Source organism: Manacus vitellinus, unplaced genomic scaffold, assembly GCF_001715985.3.
Source record: "Manacus vitellinus isolate BGI_N305 unplaced genomic scaffold, ASM171598v3 scaffold_27_pilon, whole genome shotgun sequence".
NCBI lineage: Eukaryota > Metazoa > Chordata > Aves > Passeriformes > Pipridae > Manacus > Manacus vitellinus.
Window position 1 is genome coordinate 1,311,202 of NW_021940039.1, and position 16,274 is coordinate 1,327,475.

At 41.0% G+C, this 16,274-nt stretch overlaps 1 protein-coding gene across 3 annotated transcripts in view; it reads left to right on the forward strand.

Moving 5' to 3' along the window:
- Positions 1-16,274, forward strand: part of DENND1A (DENN domain containing 1A) — a 150,732-nt gene that overhangs the window by 1,651 nt on the left and 132,807 nt on the right. For all 3 annotated transcript variants that reach the window (XM_025895264.2, XM_025895265.2, XM_018074333.3), the window contains exon 2: positions 4,406-4,476. In XM_025895264.2, the coding sequence (XP_025751049.1) occupies positions 4,406-4,476 (71 nt within the window). The remainder of the gene's footprint in view (positions 1-4,405; positions 4,477-16,274) is intronic.

Consider the following 16,274-nt stretch of genomic DNA (forward strand, 5'->3'; position numbering starts at 1 on the left):
ATTAGAAATGTTTAGTGCAGCCAGTGGACTTTAGGACTTTTTCTGTGCAAATTCCTTCAGTGTGAACTTGTCTTTCAAGACTGCAGATAAAACCCATGTCTTTCCCAGTTACCAGGAAAACACAGGTGATAACCCCAGATAAACACTACTTTTCATTCTTCTTGGACTTTGTGAGAAAGCATTTTGGCCATTGAGTGATTAAGCAACTTTGCCTTGAGCTACACTTAATAAATTGCTTTTTTCTGTTTTGGACAGAACACTGTGCCCAACTAGAGTAAGGGCAAAACTTCAAACCAATCTTGAAGTATATTAAGAATGAGAGAGCCTGTCTGAGTAAGAGGCTTTTTTGGTTTGCTTTTCTGAGCTGGATGTTTAATCCAGTGAAGATTTTAAAGTTGGTAAGTAGCTCCCTTATTGGGGCACGTTGGGAGTGTGAATGAGAAAACTGTTTGATAATTGGGTGTGCTGAGGGACATCTCCTTTAGGGGTGTCACCAATATGTGCTGGAGCCCCAGTAAAAAACCAGTCCTGAGATCTCTTGCTTCCTGCAGTAGATTGATAACTGTGAGGGTTATTACTCTCTTGGCACGGGATCCCTTGCACACACTGTGATAGACTGCAGGGAACCCGGGCATATCTGTCAGTGAGATTGCTGATGGGTGCATAATAATGAGTCATCTGAGTGAGAGATTGCTCAGAGAAAAGTATCAGTGGCTGCATCAGACTGAAGTGAAAGAAATCAAGGAATTGCCAGCAGTCCTGTGAGCTCTTGGCTTCTGTGTAGCTGCAGGCGAGAAAGCAGGTACAGTGAGTGTTTGGGTGTTGGGTTACAGAGCTGGGGTAATCTGTGTAGGAGCCTGGCCCAGAACGTGCCAGCGCTCGTGCCAGCCGGGGAGGGAGGACACAGGATATAGGCTATAGGATAGCAGCCTCATTAACCTGCTGTATCACTGCTCCATAGCCTTTGTACTCCACCTGCCAGCACAGAAAGGATCCTTGCTTGCTTTGCTTTAAATAAGGTGTCAGTAGCAATCTGTTCAGCAGAATTCCTCCCCCTGTGACAACGCTGGGCATGTTCCTTTCCAGGGTGGTTGTGTCTCACTGCTGACACAGGAGATACCCCATGTACACCTGGGAAAGCTTTCAGATATTTAACAGAAAGTTTGCCACATGCTAAGATGGGATATTATCTGCCTAGGGAATACCAGGCAGAAGAAGTTAAATATATGGAAGTTAATCAAGGCTTCAGTTGCAATCTCTGAATTGAATTAGCCATTACAGATTTCTGCTAATAATTTTATTTCTGCGAGAGTTGAGCAAGTAATCTTGTTACAAGACAACTAATTATCAGGCAGTGTCAGGCTCCTCTCATGCCTCAATTTTTAAGTAGAATGATACTTTCTGTCATAAGTGCTATTACACTGGGAAAAAATGCTCCTGACAGAACTGAAATAGGCTGTAGGTATGTAAGATATGTGCTTCCATCATACAGCTTTGGAGCAGGACTTGGTTTGATTTTATTCTGCATAAATCTCTTACAGTTTGGTAAAAACTAAAATTTTTCATAGTAAAAGGTACATAAATACTTTATTTGAAATATTATGTTACTTCAACTTAAAATTGAATTTCTTATTGATTGCTTAGAAGTTATTTCTACGTCCGAGATTTGAAGTAATTCATACAAGTGGCATTTATCACAGAAGCATTATTTCCTCATACAGCTCCTTCCTAAATTTCTATTTGCAAAGGAGTATTGCATTTCCTCCTGAAATTATCCAATTCTCAAATAAAGGAGTGTGGTGGGTTGACCATCTCAGGCAGACCCAATACAATGAGGTACTTATGTATTTTTGTACATAGGTGTCCTATGCTTTTTCTTTTTTATTGCATCTGTATATTCACTTGATAAGTGACTGAGGGTCTGTGAGTGATTTTGGGGAGGAAAGCAAACTCAGTGTGTGTGTTTAGGGCTCTGCTGCTGTGGAGGGTTGCAGGGGGTTGAGGTCTCAGTGCCAGGCACAGGTGGCATTGGATGTCTGCAGGTCAGTTTAACAGTCATAAAAGTGGACTGCAGAATATCCACATTATGATCATGTTTATGCTGTATTTGCAAACTGTATGAAGTCTCACAGTGACTTGTTTCCTTAATTCCACTGCAAAGTTATAAACTATCCCCAGTCCAACAATGGCTTCATTCTCATACTGAGGTGTTGGTTGTTGAATGCAGCCTTTAATACCGAGTTTCTCACTTGGCAAAGCTACCTCAGTTTCACTGTTCATAGAAATCAATGGACATTTGTCAGGGAAAATTAAAATACAAAATGTAATGTCTTTTTGTCTGAAAGTTTTGGTGTAGTCTGTGCTCCTGGCAGCTGTGTGACACAGTGCTTTCACTAAGGAACTGGAACACGGGCTCTAACATAATACTAAAAGGGTGTTTGTTATTTTAACCATTAGCTGTAAAAATATTATAAAATTCATAAACTTTTAATTAAGGAAACAGGGTGCTAAAAATAAAGACACAGACAAGGAGGGTATGATAAGGCTGCACAGCAGTATGTGTGAAAGGAAAAATACATTTCTGTGGCTAGGGGATATCATTCCATCCTCATCCTGTACCATGATTGCTGGAATGTGGCTAAACCCCAGTATTTGCAGCAGATTATGGGCAGCAACTCGAGTAGCACAGCGAGAATTGTGCAAGTTTGGTTTATATTGCACAATAACAGCTGACTTTGGATTTCTCATAACCTACGAATGCAGTTTTCTGAAAAAGAAAAAAACCCAGCTACTTAAGACAAATCAGTTGGGAACTGGTGGCAAATTAAATTACCATTAATTGAATTGTGAGCCATTGTTGCTCCTGAGAGGTGCTCTGTAAAACTGAGGAGTGTGATCCTGTGCTACTGAAAGCAGTGGGGGCTTTTCTGTCGGTTTAAATAGGTGTGGGGTTTGGCTTAGAGCCACTTGAGTTAGACTAAATGGGCCTGTGGCACGGTTAGAAATGTTTTCCTTAATCCCTTTTGCTGTTAAAGTAGGATTAAAAATAATAGAAATTCTCTGAGGAGTAAGCTGAACTCCTCGACATGTTTGTCTGTTTGGTTTCAGATGCTGGGTAAGATGAGTTTAATTTTTTAGGTTACTGTTCAGTTAGGAATTCTAGCATATGTATTTGTGGGTCTTGTCATTATTTTTGTCCTTAGCTGTGAGGGAGTTACAAAATTCACAAGTTAATTATACCTCAGCAATTTTCTAATGTTAGATCGTTTGCATTAACACATAGGACACAACATTATCACTATACAGCCATAAATTTGGAGCAGTAATTATGCAATTTTGATTCTTGACTTTAACCAGAAAGTCTAAGAATAAAGTGTCACATGTTCAGACCTGCAAAATCCTTATTTCAGTAACTTAACAATTACAGTGTAATGTGTGATTCTCTTTAATCTCATAACAAATTTCTGGAGTAGCTAAAATTGTTAGTCAGGGACTAACTCAAAATATTCTTTCTTATTTAATCACCTGCTGCCTTTGCATCCTCATTACATTGTGAAATGTAATTCCAGAGCATCACTCATGGAGTTACATCAGTAAGGACTGAAAATATACACTAAATGGCTTGTTTGTTTGTTTTGAAGTAATGTCATCAACTTTTTACTTTTAGCACTGGTGAATTTATAAATCTTGCACAGAGTATGTCTCTTTCCTCAAGCTTTATTTATGTTTTGTAGCTCAGTTTGGTGTTGGTTTTGACTATTGTATTTCCTTGCATCTGGCAAATTTCTGGATTCAAGGCCCTGGAGTCTCAGGAGGCCAAACCTTGTGCATTTGTAATATTGTCCAGCACGACCTTTTTTTGACAGAGATAGAAATATTTTGGCAGGTATTAAGAAGGGGAAGTGTCTTCACCCCAAATACAGCTGCTTAACTTTCTCAGTGGTGTGTGCATGAAATGACTTCACCTCCTCTTGGCTGCAGCTTCTTTATTTTCCCTTCTTCCTGGGCAAGTAGGTGTCATGAAGTTGAACTCAAGGGTCACAGTAATGAAAATGTGAATCTGGGTTGTTTGTTCCTTGTTGGACAATGTGACTGTTTTCAGTTTGGTGAAAAGAGTATCCAGGATTTTTTTTTTTTCCCTGAAAAAAATCCCTGTGTTTAGCACAAAGGTGATTTAATTTGTCATTTGGAAATAAAGGTGAGGTGAAAAGAACTTGCTTTTCTAAGTTGCACATGTGATAAAATGTACTGCTGTGGGCAAGAACTGGCCTAACCTGTCTCTGTGTGTGAGCCCCATTCTGACAGGTGAGATCAGGGATGGGGTTTCCCTGGCTCTGTGACTGTGCAATGGCAAGTGCACTTAAACCACATTCTCAGTGTGCTCTGTGCTTTTCTCTCCTTTCAGACAAAACCCAGAAACTACCTTTGAGGTGTATGCAGAAGTGACCCACTCAGGAATCAGCTGCATTGGGAAAGGTACTGCTTTGTACTGTAATTCTGCCTGTTTATTGGTTGAAACTGTTGGTAAGAACCATGTTTTGGGAGATCATGAAGTATATTTAATACTGTGCTTTTCTAGCTCTTAGAGATATCCTAATCACTGGTTTTGTGGAATCCTGTACAGTTAGGACTAATAAAGAGAAATTCTTGCCTCTGTCCCTGATTGTGGGCAATTTTCAAATTTCTTTGACTGTTTTGCCCTTTTTTTTTGTCTCTTAAAATAGAAATAACTTTCTTCATTAGGTTGAAAAAGTGCTTTTTCAGGTTGGTATTTGCTGCTCATGTAAGAAAGGGGTAGTTAAAAATAAAAAAAATGCTCTTAAAACATCTCGTGTGGAATTTATTTTTACTTCCTCTTTCTTACTTGTCTACAGAATTATTTTTATCTGCTCCCAGAATTCTTTGATCAAGTGACTTTATCTGGAAATAAGACATGGACACAGCTTGTGATTTGGTTAACTGTTTTTACCAAACACTGTTGTCCTGCCATAATTATGCAAGTGTTTTTTTCTGATATGGTTTTTGACAAGTATTCCAATGTTTATGCTAGAGATGTCCTGTAACTGCTGAAACCAACACCTAAGGGTATATGTGAATTTTTGACTGTGCTCCTGTGTAACCTGAGGAACTTGATCAAATAGGCAGGGAAAGCAAAGGCTGAAATTCATTTTCCCAGAATTTAGTTCAGTCTCTAGAATGCTACAGAAAGGAGGGATGTCAGCATTAAATAGTTATGATTAGTCAGCATATGCTGAAGTGCTGTTTCTTTTGTCAATTCTGGGGTGATCACATGGGTGCTGTAGATATGGTGCAATGAACCAAAAGAGGCAGTTGTGATATCTCAGTGGCTGGAAAGCCCCTTCTCTCCTGCTCTGCCTGCACAGAAGTCAAGGAGCTGCAGCTCTGGCCTGTCCTGCCAGAGCCTCCCTGGGAGTGGGACTGGAGACAGGCCTGGCTGTCCTCCTGCTCTGTGCCATCCCAGCTAGTCCAGGGAGCTGCAGGAGCCCTTTAATAGCTGCTCTTTGTTTCTGCACATCTGACCTGGATTCTAGTGCCAGAAAATCTGAACAAATTTGACCATAAACATTACATTGTACAGTACTAGTGTCTGGGTATAATCTTCTCTTTGAAGTTTGTTTGCATCCCCCTGGAGGGATTAATTCCCTGCTGTGGGAAGGTGGGTTAAAAAGCACGGAAACTACTTTACAGGTTTTTAATTGGAGAATTTAGTATACATTTTGTTCTATAAACCAACTGATTCTGTGGGAGTTTCACTTAGTTGTGTTTTTAGGTTTGTTGGATGTACTTCTAGGTGCAAAACCTTCAGAAATTCTTTTTAGGGAGTAAAAAAAGTTCTAAAAGTTGTTTTTGCAACTCATGTATTCTGAAGTTATTCATTCTCTCTGGGTATTCTTTTAAGAGATTTTTTTCCCAACCAATTATTTTTATATTTAAGAGGTGCCCTTTATTCTCAGAAGCCTTAGGTTTGTGTATCCCCAAATACTTTGTCATTTTGCTTCAAATGAAGATTGTTTGATTCTCTGCAGTGTCAACTGTACTTAACAGCTGTACCATGTCCCAGACAAATCACCATTCCAGAAATGCAGACCTAGAGACCTCACACCTGGCCCATCTTTGACAGGAGATTGAACTGGAGACCTCCTGAGGTCCTTTCCAGCCTGACTTATCCAATGATCCTAAGGTTTGATTTCTAGAAAGGTAAACTTCAGGATCACCTGGGAGATGTTTTGTATGAGGTACAAAGAGAAGAACTTCATTGCAAGCAAAGAAGCTGAAAAGGCAAACGTTGTTTTATTCCAACCCAGGCAGGACTCTGCCAAACCACACTGAAATGTGGGAACTGAGAGAGGAAATGATCCCTGGATCAGCCTACTGTGGTCTCGCTGTCCTTTCCCCCCTGGATTGTTTAGCAATGGTGCTCATCTCTGCTCAGCACTGTATGTTTTTGGCACGTGAAGTCTTTGGTGTGCTTTACAATTCTGGCATTCAGTTGTATCTAAAGGCTGTGTTTGTGCTTTTCTTTGTTGGGTTCACAGATCTTACTTGGAAACTTATGGATTTTTTGTACTGAGTCCCTTGAAGTAAACGGGATGTCTTTGTTTTGAGAACTGTGAAGCAAGAAAGCTGCAGCTGTGACTGGGAATGTTAAGATGAAAATTCATTATTAAAAATGTGTCTCCATAGGAGAAGGGGATACCAAACTGTTTCTTTGCCTGGTGACTGTGGTTTCTGTGGCTCCTGGGAGCTCCCCTTGGCTAGCTGAAGCTCAGTCAGTGTGTGTGGTTTCCCTGCTCCCACCCTCTGCACGCTGCCTGTTTGTGTTTGGTTTGTCCAGGAGCTCCTTGTTCATCCCTGCAGGCCTCCTGTGTTCCCTCTTTGCAGGATGTGCTGCTCCTGAGCTGGGAGCCTTCTCACCACAAGTGAGAAGAAGCAAACCAGAATAGAAAGAGCAGAGTCTGCGTTTTACAGTGACAGTACATGGAATTTATCCAGTGAGAAATCCGTCTTGTGTCAGGTGTAAGTATGTCAGGGATAGGAAGTTACAAGTCTGGTGCTTCTCACCAACTCCCACACACTTACTTTCAGAAAAAAAAATAGTCATGGTTTGATTTTAAAAATGAAACATTCTAGGGAAAACATTGACCAATAGTGAAAGGAATTAGTTTTGATGGTCAGTCTGTGCCTTTGCTGTGCACTCACAGGAATTGTTACACACTGGGGATAATTCGAGAGCGAGAGAGCAGCTTTGTGTCAAATACTACTCTTTTCCTGGATCTCTTTTCATATTTTTAATCTTTGTGTAAAGGAAGGAATCAAAGTGTTTTCTGCCACTGTGATTTGTGTATTTGCCATGGCATCTCATAAAAGTGAAACTTCCCAGAAATGGAGGCAGTAAATTACAAAGAGCTTGTATTGTTTCTTTTACAAATGATAGCTGCTTAAGCACTTGAGCACTTCTGGAAATCCAGTTCTAGCCTTTTGATACGTTGTAAGCAAGTGCATTGCAACTGTTTCCTATTTTTTTAACCTCAGCTGAAAGATTGTTTTGGCGTTTTTTTGAGATGCAGAAGTAGAAAGAATCCACTATCAGTTTTTGTTTAAATACCTCTATAAAGAAAGTGAAAGCTTACTACTTGTGAAATTTTTCTTTTAACTTTCAAAGCACTTTGTGATCTTAAAACTGCTGCAGATCATTCATCAGAAATAGGATGTGACAAATTTAAGGCTCTGGCTGGACCCCAGCCAAAGATTCTCCCTTGTTAGATGGGGCTGTGAGGAGAATTGTAGTCTGACTGTCAAACTGTTCATGTAGCAAAAGAGAATTTGTTAGTCTAAAGTAACCGATCAAAATAGTCTCTGAAGTGAGAGCATTTGAAAGTAAATGCTCACAAGAGTAGGACACCCCCTACACCCCTGTCTGGGAGGACGTACCACGCTTTTGTGTGGGGTTTTTGTGTTCTTGCCAAAGCAGACATTATAAAAGTATGTCAAATCTGTAGCTTTACCATGTAGTGTGCCAAAAGGCCTTTCTCTCCAAGGACCTCATCTTTCATCTTTTTGTGAGTGTAGCATAAATTCTTGCTGTGTGTTCAAGGAAAAAGCTGAAATGGTTTAGTACAGCTAAAGGATTTCTTTCTTGTTTTATTTTTTTAAGAACCGTGGTAAGTTAGAAGCCTAAATGCAACCGTGTGGACAAAGTGTGTGTTAGAGTTTAACAAATGTTCACTGGATTAGGAAAGGAAATGTAGTTTATGCTACTTCTTTTATGACAGAATTTAAAGGGTCTTGCTGTAAGACTCGCCATGTGCTTCTTTCTTTTCTCGAAAACATACCACTAAGTTGAAAAGGGAGATGAATCTTAGAAGGAAACTATTAACTCTGAGGTAGTTTATCATTGTTTGAGTGAAAGGATGAAATTTGCATTTGAATTGGCTCTGAGAGTAGCATGTACTACTAATCTTGTTCCTACTAGAAGCTTGTGAGTAGTTTAAGTACTTCCTTCTTTACTTTTCATGTTCTAGCCTTGGGTTGTAATAGCTCTTTCCCTCCCTCCCCCCCTTCCCAGTAGATCACAAATATATAACTTAAACTAATCCTTAACTCTGCTGGGAGCAGTCACCGTGTGCTCGGCCCGAGATTATTCTGCAGCTGTCGCTGTGCTTTCCCTGGCACGACTGTCACAGGTAAGAGCTGGCAGGTCTCTGTCTCTGCCAGGGCAACCCTGCTGCCCCTTGGCATTGCCCTCTGCCACAGACTGTGCTGGGAGCAGGGCAGCACCTCCCGGGTAGATGGAGGATGTTCCTGAACAGAAGCAAAGTTCCTGGAGTAGGATTAAGTTAAGAGTTGGTCATTCAGAAGTTTGTAAACCTTACCCCTGCAGCTCTGAGGGCAACATTTATTTTTGAAGGTGAAAACATGTTGTTGGTTCAAATCTGCCCATTCTGTGTTGAGAAATAAGTAACATGCTGAAGGTTTAGGAATGACAAAGGAAGTGCAGAGTTCAGGTATCTTTCCATGAAATAAGGACTTTCTGTTGAACATGGGCTGGAATCCCAAGTTTCCCTGTCCCATCTTTCCAGTGTTATGTTGCTACACCAAACTTCCTAAAGCAGGATTGGAAAAGTAACCAAACCTAAGTAGATAGGTGGGATTTGGGAATTCTAATTCTCCTGAGATGCTGCTTTGTTTTTCTGCTTCCATTTGATTGCTTTGCTTCTCAGTGCAAACAAGGAGGAAGATTTTAACAAAGAGCTAACTGGGACTGCAGTGTCTGGGTAAGGCAAGAGCAGTGTTAGAGCTGATTTGTTGGAAGACAGTTCCCAGTTTGTTTTTTACAGTATAAATGAAATACAGAACTCAATTTGATGAGAAACTCACTTGATGAAAAAAATATTAGAATCTGTCATATTGCAAGCCATGGTAAATTTTATCTAACACATTTTAAGTCATGTTCTTATCTGATGATACCTGATTTACTAAACCCCCAAAGTGCTAATATGAGCTGTAACTGAATGTTCTGCTGCTGCTGTAAGTTATTTTGTGGGAAGAGAGCAGTTTGGCCTTTTTGCTTCACGCTTTAAGTGCTTCTGTCTACAGTCCTGTCTATCTCACAAGTATTTACTAATCTGCACTATATTGCTATGCTGGCACTGTTTAACTAGACAGAAAAATTCGGCACAGAAAGTCTCACTCACAAGACTTTAAACTCTTTTGTTGATTTATATTTTTTTAAAGGAGCTTGACATCTTCATCAAGTTCACAGTGGGCCTGCTTTGTTTGCTTTCTCTTGAATGCTTGATAAGATTTTTCTTCTATTGTTTTGTGCAGCAAGGACAGAACTTGCCATGGCTGAGGTGGTTTTTTTGTAAATCCACAATATGGTCATTGTCTGCTGCTGAATAATTGTGACTGCTTTTTGTACAACCAGAACTAAGGCTTTGGCTGTGAACAGATTCCTTCTTAGCGTGAAAAGAGACTAATCCATGTAAATACAGCCCCAAAATAAAGCTTTACAGAAAAAGGGAAAGGCTGCTAAGCAGGAGGGCAGAGGTCAGCAATTTAACCTTTAACCTAACAAATAAGAAGCATGAAAGTTCCCGAATTGGTTTACAAAGGCAAGCTCCTGTGATCTGTCAGTTTTTCTTTTCATGATAGAGTTGGGTGAGAAAACTGACTGACAGCTAGTGCCTTTTTAACTGCAGGTTGGAATTAACTGCTAAACTGAAACTTTCTTAGGGGCACTTTTTCCTAGTGATTCTAACAAATTATTTTCCTTCACCAGCTATACTTAGAGTTTTCCTTGAATTTATAGATGAATTTGAGTGGTTTTTCCTTTTAAAGAGTTCTTGAGAGACTCAATTTAAATACCCAATACTGGTGAGACATTTATATTTCAGCACTTGAAGCATTTAAGAATTTGGTGAAGGACCTGTTGCAGTTAACTCTCTGTTAAGGTGCTGCTCCAGGAGCAGGGCTGCTGTAACTGCAGGGATTGTATTTGGGATGGAGTCAGTTAAAGGGGGTGCGTGTGGGTGACTTTATTTAAGGGACTAATTTTAATGTCAGTTCATCCTCAGTCACCGAAATTTCCGAGGTGGTTTTGTTTTTGTTTGTCCTCACTTAATCACAACAGGTAATCTCGTTAATGAGTGTTAACTATTGCTTAGAGCTCAGTGCATCTGCAATCAGCAGTTACCCAGATACACATTTCTGCAGAGAACTCTCAATTAGAGTGTCATTCAGGTGAAAAAGAAACAAAGTCCTAATGACTTTAAAGCAGACCCCCTGGAGATTTCAGAGCAGCGGTTTTGGGTGGGGGTTTTGCCCAGTGTTGAAGGCGCCATCCCAGGAGTGAGGGACCATCCGCAGCTGGATGGTGCTTCCTGGGGATGTTTTCCACAGGAGTCTGGGAGTTTGGAATGTGTGGTGCCTTTGGTGTGCTGCTGTGTGCGTTGGTAATTCTCCCCGAGCACTGCAGAGTGCTCCAGAGCCCTGACAGAGCAGTGCCTGAGAGCAGCACGGCCACGGGGAGCTGGGGAGGCAGGAGATGAACTGGATCTATTTTATTGCTGGTTCCTTCTGTTCTGGGGGGCCCCTTGCAAGGAGGGAAGGTAACCTGGCACTGCAAAGGGGGCCTGTCAGTGCCTGAGGCAGCACTGCCCTGCTTCTCTTTGCTGTGATAGTTTTTTGTCATGAACAAAAAGCAACATACTCAGGTTTTCTTGTGGTTTTTTGTTGGTTTTGTTCTGTGCTTTTTTTTTGGTGTGGTGTGTTTTTTGGTTTGGGTTTTGGGTTCTTTTTGAGGTTGAAATAGAGTTAGAGAGAGAGATGATTTGAGGTTAGATTATTATCAAATAAGTATAAAATTCATACCAGGCTTTTGTTTTACTTCAGCAATGGTTGTCAAAACCCCAAACCAAATCAAAACAAATCCCAAACTCCACCGTTTGTGCTACCAGAGACAATTTTCATTTTGGTCCTGGGACTAGCAAGTTTTGGTAAACCATTTGTCAAAATTCCAGATGCTGACAGATTATTGGCTCTTGGGAAGATGATTTTTATATCTTTTTTAGATGGAAACAGATTTTGATACACTTTTTAGTATTACTTATTTCATGGAGGAGTGGGATAGAAACCAAGGAGGTTGAACTTCAGTATTGAGGATGATAACCTTGGATGGAGGGGTGGGAAGAGAAGGCTGATAGTGAGAATCTATTGTCTGGGATGGGTTATAGTCTGGAGAGTTCTGTGTGAACTCTTCCGTGACTGGAAGAGTTGGAGAGTGATGGTTTCTGATTTGATGAAGACAGTCAAACAATAGCAGAGTGTGTGGAAGTCCCTTGTGGAACATCATAACCTGGGTACAGAGTTCAAAGATGAGGAGCAGGAGTGGAGGGTCCTGTTTGCTGTGTCACAGAAGGGTCTGGCCCCCATGGCATTGACTGACAGTGCAGGCACCTGGGGAAGGAGTGGGGAAAGAACTCCAGGGGTACCTTGGCTGTTGGGTTGGACACTGGAGCCAAAAGAATTTCCATGCTTCGAATCTGTGCTGGGGTTTGAAGTGTTGGTGAAAGGAATCCCACTCCCAACTCCCATTGCATTCTACAGGTGTTAACTCAACCCCAGACTTACTTCCTTTGAAGAATCATTTAGTTTGAAACTATGTAGCTGTGAATATGAATAGTGGTAACATTACCTTTTTGTGAATTGATTCTTACATTGTTACACCTCTTCAGTAAATTACTCTTCATTTCTGTCTGTAAGATACTTGGGAGATCCTTGAGATCTTCTGTTCCATTGTGATTAATGTCCTTCTGCATTAAAGGTCAGATTATGTTTGTCCTGTGTGGTTTAAGGCCTTTTGTATATCATAATCTTATTTGCTAAAAGTATCTGCCACTACAGTATGTCACAGATTCCATCTGTGCTGTGTAATTAAATACCTCTCATAGAGATTTTCTGCTGGAAAGAATTCCCACGTTAAACCAGAAGTGTACAGCTTAGTGTGCACCTTGGCAGTGCCCAGGAACAGGACTAGGTGTGGTGAGTAAATGGAATGATGTCACTTGCTCAGTGTTTTATTCCCTCATGACCTGTAGAGGCAAAGAGAAGCAGAATCTCCCCATTTGCCATCTCTCTTGCACGGGTGGCAAAGAGCCTGGTTTGTTCCCCTCAGAGATACTAAAAGTGGCATCCAGTAATTACAGCTTTGCATTTTGGTGCATTTCTCCATTGCTTTGCTCTGCCCTGGCCATGGGGTTGGGTCTTTCACTAAATCATCTTGAAGCAATTCTGTATCCAGACCGAATCCTTAGACTGCAGTGTGTATCAATCACATGGACAATTAAAATTGAGTATTGACATGTTTTTAAAATAGTCATACATCTCAATTTTGTTTATCTCAAAGTTTTAAAAACCTAATGACCTCATTGCAGCTCGGCTATAATTACCATGTTTAAACTTCTATGCATTTTTTAGTTTAAACAGCCTTTGTGTTTTTTTTAAACCAAAAGAAAATTAATGAGAAGAGACAAAGAGACATCAAAGAGGTTTTCCCTCTGATTGCAGTGTTAGAAGTTTTGCCTGAAAATAGGTTACATTTCTTCTGTTTTCAGCTGAATCCTCATTAACTTTACATTTTAATGATGTCCAGAGCAAATTATACGATTATGGGAGATGCCTTAAAGGGAAGCTTAAAGGACACCTTTTTAATGTTTATTTCTTTACTGGTGGCAGTATTTGCACCAGTGTTATAAACAGCATTAGACTGCTAGAAGTAATTCCAACACATATCAGAAATATCTTCCATTTCTGCCATGTATGTAGTGTAAGTGTCTTTATTTAATATTTAACACAAATGCAGCATGTTGGGGGATATCTTCATCTTTATAGAAGAAATATGTAAATCAGGTCCTTTTGAAAGAGTTTACAAATTGCTGGTGCATCTTCTGCTCAGTTTAATTTATGATGATAAGGTAAAAGGGAGACATGATTTAGCAAAGTCTCTGAATTGTTTTATTTTCCTGACCCTTCAGTGGAGAAGATGATTGAAACATTAATAAAGTGACAGTTTGTATTTTTACAGTGACATAAAGCATTATTGGGGAAACTTAGTGGCATTTCAATTTATTCTATTTAAGGGAACTCAAATAGCACCAGTTTAGTGTTCTAATGTACTTCTACTAAAAATTAAGATTGCATAATGAACTTTCTAGGTGAAGAATTGTGTTATATCGAATGTGGCAACAGAACCTTGGATTTGGTGCACCTTAAACAAGATTAACTGAAGCTGGCAGTGGCTGGGATGGAATTTGAACAGTTGAGAATGAAATGCATAATTTCTGACTGTAGCTCAGTGAAAAGTTAGGCCAAAAGGTCTTGTGAGAAGTGGGGTGTTCGTTCCCCTGTGCTGACACTTGGTGTCTGTGCTCTGTGATCAGGACCTTTGGGTTTCTTGTTCTGCAAGAATATATCTTTGGGATAAATCTTTGGGAGGTGGGATTATGGCAAGGGAATGGGAAGGGGCAGGAGCGTCCCAAAGCACAGCTCTAAGGTGGGACTCCAGGTGCAGCTGACGTGGTGAAATGTGTTCATTGGAGAGCTGACAGGTTAGTCCTTCCTGCCTCCATCCCCTAACTCCTGATTAATCTGGGATTGTGCCCAGAGATGGGGCTCTGCTTGGCATGGGGTTTTGTGAAGCTCCTGTCCTGCTCATATTCAGTATTTCAGACTGGTACTTCTAAAAGTTTTCTCTGCAGTTGCAGCAATCTGCAATAGCAGCTGTTGGTAAATTCAACCCCCTGCTCCAGCCCCTTCATTCCTGGTGCCTTGGCTGCCCTGGGTGCCAGTCCCAGGGGAGTTGCTGTCCAGCCCCAGCTCGTGTGCTGGCCTGGCTGGAACTGCACCTGCACGTGGGATCTGCTCAGGACACTGGGGAGAGCTGACTTTGGAAACGTGGCTGTCCAAATAATCCTTTTGGTCCTGAGATTTCCACTCTAAGGGTCCTACAATTTTATGATCTGCTCTGCCACTGCAATCTATTCCTTGTGTAGCTTAAATCTTTTAGCTTTGATGACTTCTAGTGTAACTTTAGTTTGAAGGTGGTGTCACTGAAGTAGAAGAAGGTTGAGTGCAATTTCCTGCCTTTTCTCACCTTTATTTTATAATTATCAGAGAATTTTTCAGTCTTTAGTTGAGATGCATAATAAAAATACTGGTTAATGAGCTGTAGCTGACAGAAAGATGTGCACGTTATCCTCATTTCCTTGGCATGCAGGACTTTGTATAGACTCATATTAGCCCTGAAAACACGGAATGTTGTTCCTGGTAACTTGTTCCCCAAGTATGTGCAGTGAGGCTGTTTGCAGCCAGTTCTGTGTTAATGATAGTGCAGGGCTGAAGCATTCCAATCATTCATGTGCCTGTCCTCCCTTTCTCATAGGGCTCTCTTGGCTCAGGGTTTTTGCCTTATTCCTTTTGCTTTGTTGTGGTCAATTCAGTCAGTATAATAGCAGAGACACTGGCTTTTTTTTTTCCTTTTTTGCTTTAATAAAGAGTTATGTTAGAGATATACTATAACAGGGATGAGAGCTATTTATGTCCTAAGCTATTGATTTTTAATTAATGTTGCCTGGGCTCATACATGTTGGCAGAATTGCTAACAGCTTGTGGCATTTTTTAATTCACATCTTCTTTTTTGGTATTTTGACAGTGTCATTCATATCTCATGAAAAAGTACCTCGTCAGGTTAAATGTGTTAAAACACCGAGCAAAAAAAAAAAAGGAGAGAATGGAACATAGGGCTGCCTAGAAACCTTGATCCATTGCCAAAGTATTTAAACAATTTAGTGTTTTGGTTTTCTAGCTCCAAGCTGCTTCTCAAATCCCTTGCTAATTAATCCAGTTAATTCTTTGTAGACTAACTGTATGCAGGGCTTTTTCTTGGGCCTCTATCACTGAGAACCCTGTTTTGTTTGAAGCAAACCTAAGCTCTGTTATAAAGGTTGTAGTAATAAAGTGAGTACTTGCAGATGTAAATACAGTGTTTTGAGCCCTTTTAAAAGGAGTTGTGTTTGTGTGGGTAACTTCTAATTTAATCTTTCATGTTTAAAAATTCAACATATATGCTTGTGTAAAAAGATGGGGAGAACTTTGTCATTACTTTGATCACTTAAGAAAAGGCTGTGGAGCCTCTGTGGGACAGTGATGGGTTGGAGAGCTGGTGCTGTGGTGCTGCAGTCAGTGAGGGGTGTTCAGTTTTCATCAAGGAAATGTTGTTCATGTCTGCGCTCCAAAATGCGTGTTTGGATATGGGGCAAATAAGGGTTTATCAAGAAGGAGAGTTTTTAGAAACAACCTGTCGATAGTTGGAATTCTTTTGGTGAGAGCACAAGAGAGCTGTGGGTTCAGACCTGGAAAAAGCAGCTGGGGAGCAGAGAGCTCAGAAAGCTGGTCAGACATGGACTGAGCTAAAGAACGGAGCGTGGGCTCCTCACAGGTGCTCCTGTGGGACAGAGCTGCACAGCCCTGAGCTCACTGCAGTGTGTCAGGTGTGTTGGAACTGCTGCCCTGCCCATTCCCAGAGCTGGGCACGCCGTGGGAGCAGTGGGAACCATGGGAGCAGTGGGAGCTGTGGGAGCAGTGGGAGCAGTGGGAGCAGTGGGAGCACTGTGGGAGCAGTGGGAGCAGTGGGAACTGTGGGAGCAGTGGGAACTGTGGGAGCACTGGGAACTGTGGGAGCAGTGGGAGCTGTG